Source organism: Neolamprologus multifasciatus, chromosome 7, assembly GCF_963576455.1.
Source record: "Neolamprologus multifasciatus chromosome 7, fNeoMul1.2, whole genome shotgun sequence".
Taxonomy (NCBI): Eukaryota; Metazoa; Chordata; class Actinopteri; order Cichliformes; family Cichlidae; genus Neolamprologus; species Neolamprologus multifasciatus.
Genome location: NC_140445.1, coordinates 66,263,869 through 66,278,897, shown reverse-complemented (window position 1 = coordinate 66,278,897; position 15,029 = coordinate 66,263,869). Strand labels below are relative to the sequence as shown.

At 44.4% G+C, this 15,029-nt stretch overlaps 1 protein-coding gene across 7 annotated transcripts in view; it reads left to right on the top strand.

Annotated features, from left to right (window-relative positions):
* The first annotated feature begins 2,380 nt into the window (after positions 1-2,380).
* The window catches only part of LOC146515943 (uncharacterized), a 23,318-nt gene continuing 10,669 nt past the window's right edge, over positions 2,381-15,029 (top strand). For 2 of the 7 annotated variants that reach the window (XM_085165977.1, XM_085165974.1), the window contains exons 1-19: positions 2,902-3,942; positions 4,065-4,143; positions 4,305-4,381; positions 4,469-4,574; positions 5,044-5,063; positions 5,140-5,245; positions 5,615-5,639; positions 5,744-5,831; positions 6,019-6,125; positions 6,199-6,286; positions 6,426-6,501; positions 6,580-6,604; positions 8,401-8,725; positions 8,971-9,120; positions 9,228-9,281; positions 11,083-11,150; positions 11,617-11,807; positions 11,986-12,016; positions 13,679-13,859. In XM_085165977.1, coding sequence (XP_085022103.1) covers positions 3,902-3,942; positions 4,065-4,143; positions 4,305-4,381; positions 4,469-4,574; positions 5,044-5,063; positions 5,140-5,245; positions 5,615-5,639; positions 5,744-5,831; positions 6,019-6,125; positions 6,199-6,286; positions 6,426-6,501; positions 6,580-6,604; positions 8,401-8,725; positions 8,971-9,120; positions 9,228-9,281; positions 11,083-11,150; positions 11,617-11,807; positions 11,986-12,016; positions 13,679-13,859 — 1,838 coding nt within the window. In that variant the 5' untranslated portion in view covers positions 2,902-3,901. The other 5 variants (XM_085165981.1, XM_085165975.1, XM_085165978.1 and 2 more) reach the window with 5 other exon arrangements.

The following is a 15,029-nucleotide window of genomic DNA, read 5'->3' as shown; positions in this document are numbered from 1 at the left end:
CGTTAATCGCCCTCTGGCATCGGGCCGTGCTTTCTTCCTCCTCATACCTATTTCCCAAAACTGTTTTGGACGCCTTACCTTCGTGTCCGTGTGTTGGATCAGACCGATGATGGTGGGCGTCGTTTTCATAGATGTGACTGCTTAGATCGGGCTGTGAGTCCCACATGCAGGGGCCAGTTTCAGTTTGGGCTCCAGCTGATAAATCTGAGAAGATATAAAATAGTGAAACAGGAAAAAAAGGATTCATACTTTTCCTCATCGTGACCTTATTCTAAGATAAGGAGCGATTTAGTCTTCACTGCTAATTCAAACACACATTCAGACATCAGGCTCTTAATTATTCAACAACTCATTTTCAGACATGTTTGGTTCATACTGTGCTGACAGCATCACACAGGTTCTCAGCTCCACATCCGTGATGGGATTTTCTCGTTTCACCAGACACTCCATTGGATTGACGTCCGGAGGCCGTGCAGGCCGTTGAGTGCAGCGAATTCACTGTTACAGTGAAGAAATCTGTTTTAAATGATTTGGTTTTGTGACATCTTGTGTTTGTCCTGCTATCAGAAGCTGCCCACACTGATCATAGACGTCAGCAACAATAGTCCGCTAGGCTGTGGTGTCACCGCCACCTCTGACCAATGAGAGAAGTGGATCCACGCCTGCCAGTCTGATCTACAGCTGGGATTTTACAAACATATTTAAATGTGATGAATATAATGGTACAAATAAGATTCAGATAAGATTATGAAAGATAACTGCGACTCTTTTCACAATTACTATAAATATTACATCTGTGTGGAACTTTTGATTGAGTCTGAAAATGTTCAATAAACAGATGTCTGGAGGAAGGAAGTGCAGACAGAGGCCTAAAGACAAAGTATGCTCTTTTCATATTTTTACCTTTGTAATTATTTTAACTTTCTATAAATGTCCTGCTTTGCTTTTGTAAATGATGTCACTGCTTTACGAGGCAGCTCACAGCTGGATGACATCATACGATGTAGGAGTGACGTCACCAAAACGCTGAGTATTTACAGAGAGATGATCCAGAGTAAATGTCAGAGTTCGATACTGATTCAGTGACATTTGGGCTGACAGAGCGAAACTATTAGACTGCTGAACAAGCTCGGACGTGGATGGGAAAAGGTGAAAGTGCTCCAACAAGGCAACGATGATCAAGCGACTCACTTCATTCGTGGTGGAGGTTTCTGTCATGGAGGAAACACAACCAAGTAAAATACATGACGTAACAAATGTAGAGCAACTTAATATAACAAGTTTTATAAACTCACAGGAAACACCCAGCAGGGCAGTGCAGACCAGTGTTGGTCAAGTTACTTGAAAAAAGTAATCAGTAACTAATTACTGATTACTTCCTCCAAAAAGTAATCCCGTTACTTTACTCATTACTTATTTTCAAAAGTAATTAATTACTTAGTTACTTAGTTACTTTTTAAAAACACGATTTACAACCTGAATAGGTGATAAAGTGATAGATCTTTCAGCCCAATTCTACTTTTTCTACATAATCATCATACAAAATGTAATCAAATGGAAAAGTCTCTTTTTAAAACTTGTTTTATTAGTTTTAATCTTTTAACTTTATGCATCAAGCAAAAATTTAATTATCTGCAACATTCTCTGACTGGAAGAAATTAGTTTAATATTTAAACCTATTTTCTGCACATTCCAGCACATAAAATAAAATATTTGTTTGTGTTTACACTCAGTCTTTCAAATAGATGCAAGTAAAACACAGCAGAAAATAAATAAAGTCAAAGACTAGCGGTCCTGTTGCTCTATTTTCACCTGTAAAGCAGGAGTGGGGTAGGCGGAGGGTTACCCTGGTGCAGGTGTGCAGCGGTCAGTGGAAGAATCCGCGAGTTTCTCTGTGAGTTTCCCATTACGTCGTAGCTACTCGCTGCTTGTTTGGAAGTTTAGGGGTTTTTTCGCTGTAAAAAGAAGTTTTCTTCCCACGCACAACGGACACTAATGTTTTTGTCACTTTTTATGGAATCAAACTCAAAGTAAGGTCAGTACTTCCACGCTTTAAACGCTGCACGCTCATACTCTCTCTGCACTCGATATATGATCCATTGTTGATCTGCACACAGCTGTTGTCACGAACGTCGCACTCGCTTACGTCACTGTCATGAGACATTCTCGCAGAAAAATCACGGTTTTAGTAACGCAGTAACGCAGCGTTCCTACGGGAAAGTAACGGTAATCTAATTACAGTTTTTGCAATATTAATCCCTTACTTTACTCGTTACTTGAAAAAAGTAATCAGATTACAGTAACACGTTACTGCCCATCTCTGGTGCAGACTAAAGCTGACCACTCCTCCTATGACTTCATCAGTAACACACTGACGCTGATACGTGAAGGACTCACACATGCTGAGCAGCTGAGTTCAGCGACCCTGCAGTTTAGGAGCTTTTTAATCAGCAAAATAGTGAAAATGAATCCAAAATGATCAACATTCCTGTGAAAAGCAAAGATGAAAGAAATTTAGTTACTTTAATAATCAAATTGAATTCATCACTCGTTTATGATAAGTCTCTGCTGCATGTGCTCACATGTTTAAATGACTGTGATCTGATAGAAAAGAGATCTTTTCCCTTTCTGTTGCAAACAATCCACCACCTGCTGGTTGCTCTGTGTTTTCCCGTGACAGCAGTTTATAGGTTACGGAGAAGTTTCCTCGCCGCTAATCCGCGATTGCTCACGGTCTGGGATTGGGCCTTGACCTTCAGGTGCTGCGGGTTAATCCCGTTAGCCCCGCGGGCATCCGCTGTGAAGCTCTCAGCAGACCTGCGCCGGCTGTGCCACACTCTAGATCCGTGTAGCAGCGGCATGCAGAACCACCTGTAGGCACCTGTAGGCACGCAGGTAAGGAACGCAGCTCCGTTATTACGTACAGTGAAATGTGCAACTTTGTGGGTTAAGTAGGTGGTGCTTTAAAACCTGATGGAGCAGACAGCTGGTGAAGTTATTGTGGTTTCATTTCCTGTGCTGAGTGAGCGTGTGCGCTATCTGACCCTCCTTAAAGATGTTTTGAAGCCGGGACTTTAATTTGAGCTTTAAAAAATAAAAATCTAAATACAATCAAAGTTAAATTATAATCTTGAACTATTTTCTTTCTTTTTTCTTATAAGTGAAGGGACCGTTTATAATAAGGATATGTGTGAGGATGACAGTCGGTAGATTATTTGGGGCCAGAGTTGCACGATTTAATGCCACAAATTTGAGAAGAGGCTCTGATCTCTGCTGATGGGAACGACGTCTTCTCCGTGGATCCACGACAGGATTCTTCCTTGAAACGATTCCCACTGCTGAAAACATGCGACAGCTCCGAGCGCTGTGATTGTGCTGTATTAGTGTCTAGAGCCAACCTATAGATGCAGCTGAATGAATCTTGGCCCTCGTTAGCTCACAATCACCGATAGCTGCCCCCTCAGGCACGAGTGATGCTGACAAAGGAAAATGAAAACGCATGGTTTAAAAGAACAATCTTGTGATTGACATTCAGAAATAATCGTTTGTCTCGTGTCCTGGACGGTGAGATCACGGTGCAGGACATCCTCCGTCTCCCCCCTGCTGATGAGGATTATCTCAGCGGGCTGATGAACTGTCGCCGAGGACAATATGGATAATCATGCATATATGTGTGAGATCAGTCAGCACAGTGGCTCTCCTGGAGCCTCTGAAACACTCCGTCTTCAGTCGTGCACATAGGCCGCTTCAAATGTTCTCGTTCCCACATTCGGGACGTGTTTCTTCCTCTCTGAGCGGTCGACCCCCCGCGGAGCCTCTCGCTAAAGCAGCTTACGGTTTGCTGCTGCTGGAACAAAGTCCTGCCTCCTAACGTCCTCTAACTCTTGACTCTGGGCTTTGCATGATCCTGATTTCTGGGAGTCTCTCCTGTGAGCTGACAGTGTGAGCACTTGAAGAAGCTGCTTTAATGAAGCCACGAGTAACGAGTTACTGATTTATTATCATCAGGACCATCGGCCATGTTTGACGAGGCTCTTTAATGTGTTTCTGTTTCACTTCAACAGGATGTTTAACTGGGTGGTGAAAGTGGTTCCTCAGCCTCCTGATGCTGGGACAGACGACGCTGCCAAGACCCCTGATGCTGTACGACACACACACACACACACACACACACACACACTCATACAGAGTAATTAACAGTCTGTTTTCTTTCCTTTCAGCCAACCAAAATTAAAGAGGGTGAGGATTATCTGTAACCTTTTATTCTCTTTTATTCATCTCTATATGTGCTCATGGATCTACAGCAAATGTCTTTATCTTCTCCTGCAGCTGCAGTGAAGACCGCCGCACTGAAAGATGCAGACGAGGTTTCAGAGGAAGGGTAAATGTTTGTGTCCATCAGCATCTTTGTGTCTCGGGGCATGCGCAGCTGCTGACTTCTATCTGTCTGCGTGCGCATCCTTTACAGCCAAGCGCAGACTGGAGTCTTGGGCTGGTTGTCTAACGGGTTCGTCAGCGCGCTCCCACAGCCTGCGAGCAGCCCCCGACTCAGCAGAGCCAACTCTGAAGCCAGGGTGAGTCTTTCTGTGACGTCGTAGTCGTAGGAGATGAACTATAAACACATCGTCTCCCTTATGATGTGGAAATGTCCTGAGCACAGTTTAATAATATTTTATGAGCACCAAATGTTCACACAGTTTGCTGGGGGCTCGTGTCCTGTAAATGACGCTAACGAACACTAACTTACCCCTGTGGGTCCTTCTCATGAATAAATCCTCACATGAAGCTGTTTTATCAGCTGAGTTTGTGCAGCTTGTACAGTTATTAGTTCAAATTACCAAAAGAAAGCAGAAGGACCTCCTCACGATCACCTCGTCAACCATGTGACTGATGAACCAACACACGAGTGTGTCACAATCATTTGTTTTGTTGGTGTAAAGATGCACTGAGCTGAGCTGAGAATCCTGGACTGTTGTGGACAAACTGTTTTATTTAAGCTTCATTTTATTTTCTACTCTTCTCTCTTTGTTTCTATATATTCAGCCCGGAGAAGATGGAGACAGGTACAGTATGACTGAACATGTGCTGAGTTTATAATGAACTCACATGAAATCAAATGAAACTGTGCTTCTCTGTCAGGTCAGTGATCAACTGGGTCACTCAGGGTCTGACCAAAGTGCTGCCTCAGCCTGACGACAAGTACAGAGAGGCTGAGAAGGACACGAAGGACGAGGAGCACACGGAGGTTAGAAAACAAAGCCGGAGAACTTTCAACATTTAAAAAGTGTCAGTTTGTCCTGTGAGCATGTTTATCTTTAGGAAACATCAACACTAAACTCACTGAGTGTTTAATGGAGGTCAGTGAACAGTTAAGTGGGTGACACTTGGCTGAAGCAGCGTGATACTGTCCCACAGGCTTAAAAGACTAATCGCGTATAAGGATCAAGGCTATAAAGGAAGTTGGGGGGGATCCTGTTAAACACCTTCACTGCTATCTAAACCAGGGCACCAACATTTATACTTCTTTGTTACTCTGATAAACAAAACAACACCAGCATCCTGCTCCTGCCATCGTCTCTATGTTACGCGTTTTAATCTCTCTCTGCTGTTCCAGGTGTACGACGTGGACACGATGCCAGGTATGTTCCACGATCATGCAAACACACTGGATGCATGTTTCTTCTTGTGAGTTAATAACAAAATGCATGAATGAAATGTTTAAACTGGGGGGGTTTAAACTCAGATTTCGATCCACTTCCTCACATCCCTGTGGTGGAGATGGTGTCAGACGACGAGGACACGGAGAGTTTGGCTCCTCACTTTCCTCCCAAGTGAGTGTAAACCGCCTCCTGCTCCACGTTCACACGGCAGCCGTAGCGAGGAATAATCTGCACTTTGTCTGAATTGCACCCCGAACACTTACAGGCGTCCTGATATTAAATACACACTAATGACACAAATCAGCGAGTTAAATATGCTGCAGACGTTCAGGCGGCCCCCTTGCTCGCTCTGTTTCAGTGTGGTGACCTGGATAAAGCAGATCGTCCCTCAGCCGGTCATACTGCCCCCTGGTGCTGTGCCCGTGGAACCGTCAACCAAGTCCTCCCGCAACTCTCTGGATAAAAGTAAATGAAGCCTGAAAATCCCAGTTCAACAGCAGAAACTGTGACTTTGTTTGAGGATATATTTTTTGTAAAGTGCTTCGTGTTGTCTGCTCCACAGTTCTGTCTCCGCCGCCTGAATCGCTCAGTGGGATCTCTCTGGATACTGAAAGCAAGGCCTCTGGGTGAGTCTAATAACATCCACGTGGATGAAGCGGGACTTGAGAGCGCCTCCTTTTTAGCAAAGCAGCATTTTGGGGGTTGCTCATGGTATGTTTGCACAGTGTGAGGCGCACTCCTGACACTTGGGTTGTTGCTCCACAGTGTGGTGAACTGGTTTGTGTCAGGGCTGGGTCTGAAGATGCCTCAGCCTGTTTCTCCATCCAAGGATGAAGCGAATGTAAGTGATGGGGAACAAACAACACCTGACAGCTGATTCTTCTTCTGTCATCTACTGACTCATGTGTCCCTGTTTCAGACTGTACCTGAAGTCATTCAGAAAGGTGAGTCTGAATTTTCCTGTCAGTCCTTTTTGATCCTGAGCGCCACAGTTCACAGTTCAATCAGCTGGATTACTATTCTGTGTTTTCTAATTCTAGAGAAAAGCGTAGAGTTTGTAGAAAAGAACATAAAGTTACCAGTAAAAACTCTTTCTTCATTTTGAACAGCTCCTCTGCATCAGTGTGACATTTGCAGACTCTTGCATGCTTTCTGTTGAAGCAGCTTCTTGTTTTTTCCTTATAGTTAATGAAGAGGTGTTTTGGTCGGACGGCCGGAGCCTAACTCAGTCCCTCTTCTCCTTCTGTTTCAGGGGGGAAGGTGCTGCGAGCCCCTTAAACAGCAGGAGGAGACGGCTGGGGGATGCTCTGACCCGCACAGATAGACCAATAGGCTCATTGAACTGTCAGCAGACAATAGGGACGATAGGCAGCTGTGAATGAACACGTGAACATAATAATATCTTAAACTCACCTTACTGTACTCTGTGCAGTTTAATATGAATGTATTGTAAACTAAATATAACACAGAAAATGTGTTTTATCCTGTAATCCTCACATTTCCTGTTTCATACCGGAGCTTTTAGAAGTCGCCGTTTGCTTGAAATGACTGTAGGCTGTGCAAAAAAATCATTTTAATGCTTTTTTCTCTTAAATGACTGTAACAGTGATGTCCAGTAATGGTTTGGAGATTACATTTGCACCTCCAGAAACGGGCTGTGACATCACTGTGACGCTCCCTGCGTCAGGGTGCGTCGTATGTTCGTGTTGCCATTTCACTATAAAAAAAAGCAGCAAGAGATACTGTAACAATCCTGATGTACTTACCATAGATTTACACACCTTTTTATCCTTGATATGATGATTAAATGGCAGCTATGTTCAGTTATTATTGTGTTCGATGAGGACAGATTCTGTTCTGTACGGAGCCCCACAGGGGACATGGGAGGAAAAAAAATTAAGACGGACTTTTGCGAGATCTCGCAAAACTAACTCGGGATCTCGCAAAACTAACTCGGGATCTCGCAAAACTAACTCGGGATCTCGCAAAAGTTTTAGCCGCATTCTTCCCACTAGCGCGAAGCTAACGGGAGGTCGAGACCTACTACAGCCGGGAGGAACACCGCTTTCCCGGCACATCGTGCCTCGACTGCCCGGTCGGCTTTGAGCCAGCGTCCGAAGAATGCGGCTAAAACGTTTGCGAGATCTCGCAAAAGTTTTGCGAGATCTCGCAAAAGTCCGTCTTAATTTTTTTTCTCCCATGTCCCCTGCGGGGCTCCGTAGCTCTGTGTCTTTAAAGGACCTGCGTATTTAATTTTAGTTTCTTGAGAATATTTTGTGTTTTTTTGCTTAAAGAAAGTTGAGCTCAGTTTGGTTCTTGGTCACGTTGCTGTATATTTAAAACGTAACATCAAGCAGAGCCTGCACGAGTCAGCGTGAGACGAGCTGCAGCGTGAGGCTGGTTTGATCGTATGTATCTGCTGTGTAGCCTTGAACTGTGAACTGTGGGCTGGGGGTGTGTTGTGATTTAAGAGAAGCACGCTTGTCATGCAAATGAATGTAGTAAAGACTGTAAAGGATGAAGTGAGAATAATAAAGGATCAGTGTGTGAACTGATTTTGTGGTGCTTTCATCAATAACACCGATAACTGAGAGGTCTTCGAATCCAACAACATTTCCTACCACCAATGAAATCGCAGCTGACGATCCTCGCGCCCAATAGAATTATAATTATACTGGTTAAGATAAAATCCCCCAGTTTTACCAACCCAACAGTTCTCATGCTTATCGCCCTCTCACAGCATCAGCCAAACTCAAACCAGACATGGTGCTGGAAGACGTGGAGTCAGACAACGAGGGCCAGCACAAACGTGCAGATCCTCCCAAAGCTCAAGCTCCGTCTGCATCCCTGCTTCCACCGTCACCTGCACCCCAGCAGCAACAGGAAGTGACACAACCCTCACAGTTGCAGAAATGCAGCGCCGCCCCTCCGGAGCCACAGCCGTCAGAGAGTGCCACAAAAGTATCTCTGGAAGACGCAGAGACCCAGACAGGCCGCTGGACGCCGTTTATTGAAAACATCAAGAAGGAGGCTGAAGGGGTGGCGTTGGCTACCATGGAGGAGCGGTAAGGATGGCGGACAAATGGAGAGAAACAGCTGCGTCCCTTATCAGATACTGAATGTTTAAATCCATCATTGTAGCACCAGGATGCTTTTTTAAGATATTCTCTGCTGTCATATTTAACACCTTACGACAATGAAAACAGCCAACAAAGAGAAATGAACCTGATTTAATGTAAGGACGAGATTTTCTTTATCATCAAAGGATATTTAGCTCACAGCACAAGCATGTTGTCCTGTTTTCCTTCAGTCTGCTTCAGGAGAGGATGGAGATGGCCCGGATGGCTGAAGAGGTTGCCAGGCAGACAGCTGAGATGGCCGTTAGACAGATGGCCAGTGAGGGACAGTCCCTCAAGCTCTCGCTGGGGAGTCAAGAACTCCTGGAGGAGCCTGAAGCCGAGTAAGACGGTGTACCCAGAGCAAACGTTTGTACATGTGCTCAGGTTAGCTTTGGCAGTGAGAGCCTGTTTGTGATTTGACGCGAGGCTCCGTGTCCACTCTGACCAGGCTGCCGGTGCTGCAAGAAGAGGAGAGCGAGGTGGAGATCAGCAAGGCCCCAGAGTAAGAATTCAAATAAGAGCTTCCTGGTTGTTAACGTCGTTGTAGGACTTTGTCACTGTGCATGTCATAGTAGTCTTGTGCTGTGCATAGCAGATGTGCATAAATGCTGATGTTGTTGCTGTTCCCCTGATTGATCCAGCAGCTTGTTGAGAAACAAGTAGCAATGCAACAATATAATATACAGGTTACTTTAAGCTGCAGTCAGGACTTTATTAGGTTATTTGATAGGAAATAAAGGATGTTGTACTAATAAATACACATAGAATAGTGTGTAACTGCATCTTCCAGCAACGTCATGCATTTTCATAAACTTTATTACCTTTGGGCAGTTTAATGTGTGGACGTCTGCAGGCCTGTGCTACAATCAGTTTCTAGCAAAGTGGATTTTATGTCCTTTTATTTTATCCGCGTAAAAAGTGATCTTGACATTAAAAATGTGGTTTTTAAGGGAGTTTCAGTTTCAGCTTTCTTTGTCATATGCAAGTTAGCACAGGGTCAACATGAAATGTGTCTGACAAGCACAACAACAAATCTGCAGTATAAAACAGTAGAATCGACTATTATACATATAAATATACACAAGTTTAAATAAAGATATTTTGAGCACTAAACTTTACAGAGAGAAACAGAAAGTGACGGGTATTGAGGTGTGTGTGTGTGTGTGCGTGTGTGCGTGTGTGTGTGTGTGTGTGTCGGGGGGGGGGGGGGGGCGGCAGGAGTGAGCAGCAGTACAAGATGGGCAATATAAGTAGTATCAAATCTACCATCACAGTTTATTATAAGGCAGAATCGAGCGCAGACACAGTGACATGTATCAGGCTCAACTTTGTAAATCTTGTTGACTAAAGTCTGTTTGTCAACACCAGCGACGATATTGGACATAAATAAATAAATAATCACTCTCTGTTACGACACTAGCACGGTCAGTTTGTTATCAGCAGGTCCAAATCCCGCGGGTTCTCGTTATGTGATCTTTGCATCGCATCACTGTGTCGTAGCAACCACGGCTTCCCTTGGCAACAGCGGACCCTCTTACCTCCGCGCGCCCGCCTCTTTTCCTCCTCTCAGCTGTTGCCCCGGTAACCCCGCGCACCTGCTGCAGCTGCTTCGTCCCTGGATTAAAGATGGACGGACATATCGGAACGGAACCTTTTCCTCGTTGTTTTTCTCATATTCCTAAAATCACCTGATGCAGTTTATGCGTCTCAGCAGCAGAATTAACGCGTGTCGATGCTGGTGGACATTTTTCTGTCGGGACTAATAAAGGTAAACACAGCCTATTTAAAAAAAGAAAAGAAAGAAAGAAAGCGTCTATAAAAACGTGACGGTAAAACAGAGTTTCTAACGTTTTTCATGTGTAAACAGTAACTCGTGTACAGAGCGAGCTTTTCTGCTACAGGTGGTCACAGAGTCGGTAAATTTGTGCTCAAAGAGAGAAAACAGAAGCTGAAGTTTCTTCATCCACAACAAATATTTCTGATATCCAGTAAAAAGCGGCTTAAATGACTGTAACCTGGTTTATGTGTGTCACGTTGGAACCTGCTGAAATATAAAAATAAATAGTAGGAACCAACTCTGTCATAATTGAATGAACTGTGATTTTACTGTAATCTCATAACGTTAAAACAAAGGAGAGCCTCTCCTAAACTGCAGTATGTGTCCAGCTAACAATAACAGCACTTATTACACTGTAAGAATCCGACAACACCAGCTGTGACTTGTGTCACCATAAGAGGACAGCTGTGTGTTCCCTCTCGCTCCTGGGCCGCCCAACAACCCGTTCTCTTGTCCTGTTCTGCAGGAAGAACGAGAGTCTTCCTCAGGAGGAGCAGAAAGTTGAGACTGAGGAGCCCGCCGTCAACGAGCCAGGTAGATGCAGTTCAAATATATATTAAAAATGTTTTTATCATTAAGAGGAGTTTCTCTCATTCAGCGTGACATGTTTAAGTAACATCAACACTCTTCTGAACAGTATTTACAAATGCAGGACTGTGTGTACGATCAAAGGACGAATGAATGACTCATTTCAAACCCGTATTGCATAGGTGTCAAACTCTAATTACATTTGTCCCGCGAAGCCACACCAAATTACTATTAGAGCTGGCCTACTGGTATTATACAGCTAATATATATATTGTTCAGTATTAAGCTTTGCTTGTTCCATATTCAGTTTTTCAGCAAAACCTGTTTGAGTCCATAAGAAAAGATTCATTCTTATATCTGGAGGAATAAATATATTTCAATAAATATTAATGTTAGCCCACGACTTTGTTCCAGTTTTGAATTTTGGCCCACCGTGTACTTGAGTTTGACACCCCTGCTTATTGGATCTTAGAGCTGCAGAAGGAAGCCTCGACCTCACCGCCTCCGAGCAGCGAGCCAGTGGAGATTTCTGGGCCAGAACAAGCACTAGAAGCAGAAACCAAGAGCCCAGAAGCTCCTGCAGAAGCTGAGCCCATCACTGAGCAGCCACAGAAAAACGAAGACATCGGTCAAACTGCTAACGCTGACAAGGCTCCTGAAAAAGTAATGTTTGACATCCCGCGCCGTATCACTGCGTTACTCTTGACTCTGTTATGCTAAAGCTAACTGCCCGACTGACTCAGTACAGCTAAAAAGATTTTTTTTAAATTACTATCAAGAAATCTGATAATAATGTTCATCGGATACCTGATTCCCAACTGTTGTGTGTGTGTTTTTGTAGGAGGAGGAAGCTACTGGGGATGACTGCGGTGGTACGTACCGTCTTCTTATTGTCTTTCAGGAAAGTCTCAGATTGCTTATCTGACTGTAACGCTCGTTCATCTCTTTGGACTTTAAATAGTAGATTCATTCACTGCTTGAGTGTGACTGCAGAGTTCATCTGGAGAGTCTGATATTGTCATTCTCGACTGGCTTCATTGCTGTCTGATTGCCAACAGTGCCTTTCTCCTACTGTATCTGCCTGTCGCCCTCTCTCCTCTGTAGCTCCAGTCAGCTGTGATGCATTTAAGAGCTGCCTGATGCGCATTCCCTTCACCTCCGAGTGCCTCGACAACATCAACGCATTCTTCAAAGAGAACGGCATCACTCCTCCCCAAATACCTTCGGTGCCTAAACTCTCTGACTTTACCAAGTACTTACCCACCCTACCCCCAGAGATACGCCAAGAGCTCTCCCAGATCAGACTCACACAAGTTCCCCGAAATATCGCCCAGACTTTCACCGAGCTTTTGCCCCAAAGCTCGGAAGTCTCAGTGGGCCCTAGTCTGTCCGGTATTTCCCAAAGCCTCTCGAACGTCCCGCAGAAGCTCTCCCGGTTTCCGAGCTTGGCGCAGCAGTATATCACGAACATTCGGAACCACCTCAACAGCCTTATGCCTCAAGATGCCTAAGAAACAACAACAACAGCAAAAACAGAAACAAGACAACAGTCAGCAAGATGTAGAACTGAGCCGGCTCGTACGACACGACCCTCTCCCTCCTCCTCATCATCCACAGCTGCGATCCCGATCCCCTTCTCCCTCCTCCCCTAACGGCAGCATCCTCGAGTTGCCCAACGTGCCATCCTATCCACGCCTGCCACCCATCGTCAGCTCCCCTTCCAAGCAACCCAGACCCCTGTCACATCAGCTGTCTGGTCTATCTAACCCAGCATTCTTCATTGAAGATGACTCAGACATCTCAGCAATAAGACCTGCAGGTGACTCCACATCAGTGTAGCGTTCACTGTCCTCTCACTCCCTGTACATCCTGAACTCAGTCATACTGCATGTCTCGTCATATGTGACAGACTCTAAAATCAACCTGGCAGGTATCTGACACTAAATCAAATACGAACCATCAGTAAAGGATGCTTGAGTTCAGATGTTTAGCTCGAGAGTCTGTGCAGGGTAAAAAAGTAGCTCTTTGTGTTGTTAAAGTAGATTTTTGTGTCTTTTTGTGTTGCTTTGTCGTTCCTCGAATAAGCTCACCTCTGACCCCGAGTTTGCGAGGGCTCATAGACGGGTAAGGTAAAGAGTTAAGGTGTTCCAAAGGATTGAAATATACTGACGCCATCTATTTTCTTCATCACTTTGATGAAGTCTGTCAAATGACTGTTGACAGAAGTGTGCCAGTGAATCATGAGCCAGATTAACCAGATTGTTTCGCTTGCAAGATTAGTAAACTAGTCCTTCACTATCAGGGCGTCTATACGTGGCCTAGTTCACGCGTGAATCCGCGTCATTAGCCCGCTGTAGGTCCCGCTAAATCGACCTTTCTCCCAGCCTGCCCTGCTCCTGCTTATACTTGTGACCTGCTTTGTCTTTTGCATTGCTTTCAGTAGTACGTGACGTTTACGTTGCAGCATCAGTGTTGCCTGTTTGCAGTGATGCGGTTGGCCTTGACTAAATGAAAATAAATGTCTATTTCTCCAGAGAGCTCCAACATCAGCCTTCGCCCAGCTGTTAATGTAGAGGATGTTGACTCTGATCATAAGAGGGCAGGAGGAGCAAAAGGAGGAGGAGGAGGGGAGGAACAAATCTCCCAAATCCTCACCCCACAGGACCCAAAGCTTACAACCCTCACTGTTCCTGTGACCCCTTCAGGTCGTCAAAGGTGAGCTAACGGGGGATTTATACTTCTGTGTTAAATCTGTCCCATAGGTGCAAAGCCTACGGCATAAACTGACGTGGATGTAACTGCACGTCGCGTTGACGCAATGAGCAGCTGGAGGGAGATGTTTCCTTACAGCCATTACAATTGTTTCGGCAAAGCCAAAAAGCTTGAGGGACAATTTAATTTACCTAAAAAATTCTGAAACATTACACAGCCACAACAATGAGTGACGAGCTGGGAAACTAACGTGGCAACATTTTCCATTTTTCCATTATGGATGGCTCCGCACGTGAAACACTGTGACCTCATAAACACCACCATCCACTGACATGGTTTACACTAGGGCTGCCACAAACGATTATTTTGATAGTCGACTAGTCACCGATTATTTTTGCGATTAGATCATCATCCATTGGATGTAAAACGTACAGCTTATTGCACCAGCAGCATCTGCTCTTATATAACTATCATTAGCTTACAGCTTTAAGTGTTTAAGGTCTGTGCTAACTAAAAATAAAGACAAGATGATAGTTTATTAAATTTTAATGAAATTTGCAGATTGTTTCGGTGAAGTTTAATAAACTCCTTGCTATCTAAAATATAACAGGACACCGGAGTAAATTCTCGAGCATCTCACACTTCTGATAATCAGCTGTCTGCTTGATGTTTATTCAGCTGTGTAAAAACTATAACTTTAATCTCAGCCAAACCGATTTACTCAGGAATAAATAAAATACTGAAAAAAGCCAAACAATAACATTTTTAAGTTATCTAAGTGACTTATATATCATGTTTAACCTGAGTAGCGAAAGACGGCGGTGGGTTTGTAAACGATTTGCCGGGAGTCCGGTGTTCTCACGGCTCTAGTTAGCCTAGCCCCCGGCTAGCTATCGAGCTAGTGGCTAACAGACGTCTCCGAAAACGTCGGAGCGCTTTTGAAAATATGTGGTGTCTTGATAAACTGAGCAGATATTTGAGGTTTACACAGCTACATTCTCGCCTGAAAATATGTTAAACGTTTATTTTGTGACCCAGAAAGAATAATAAGAGTAATATTAAAACTAACTAGCTGCCGCCATTGTTGGAAACTGAGCTGGGCTGCGCTATGAATTCTGGGACACAGCTTCTTCTTCTTCGGGGTTTACCGGCAGCTGGCATCCTTGTTCATGC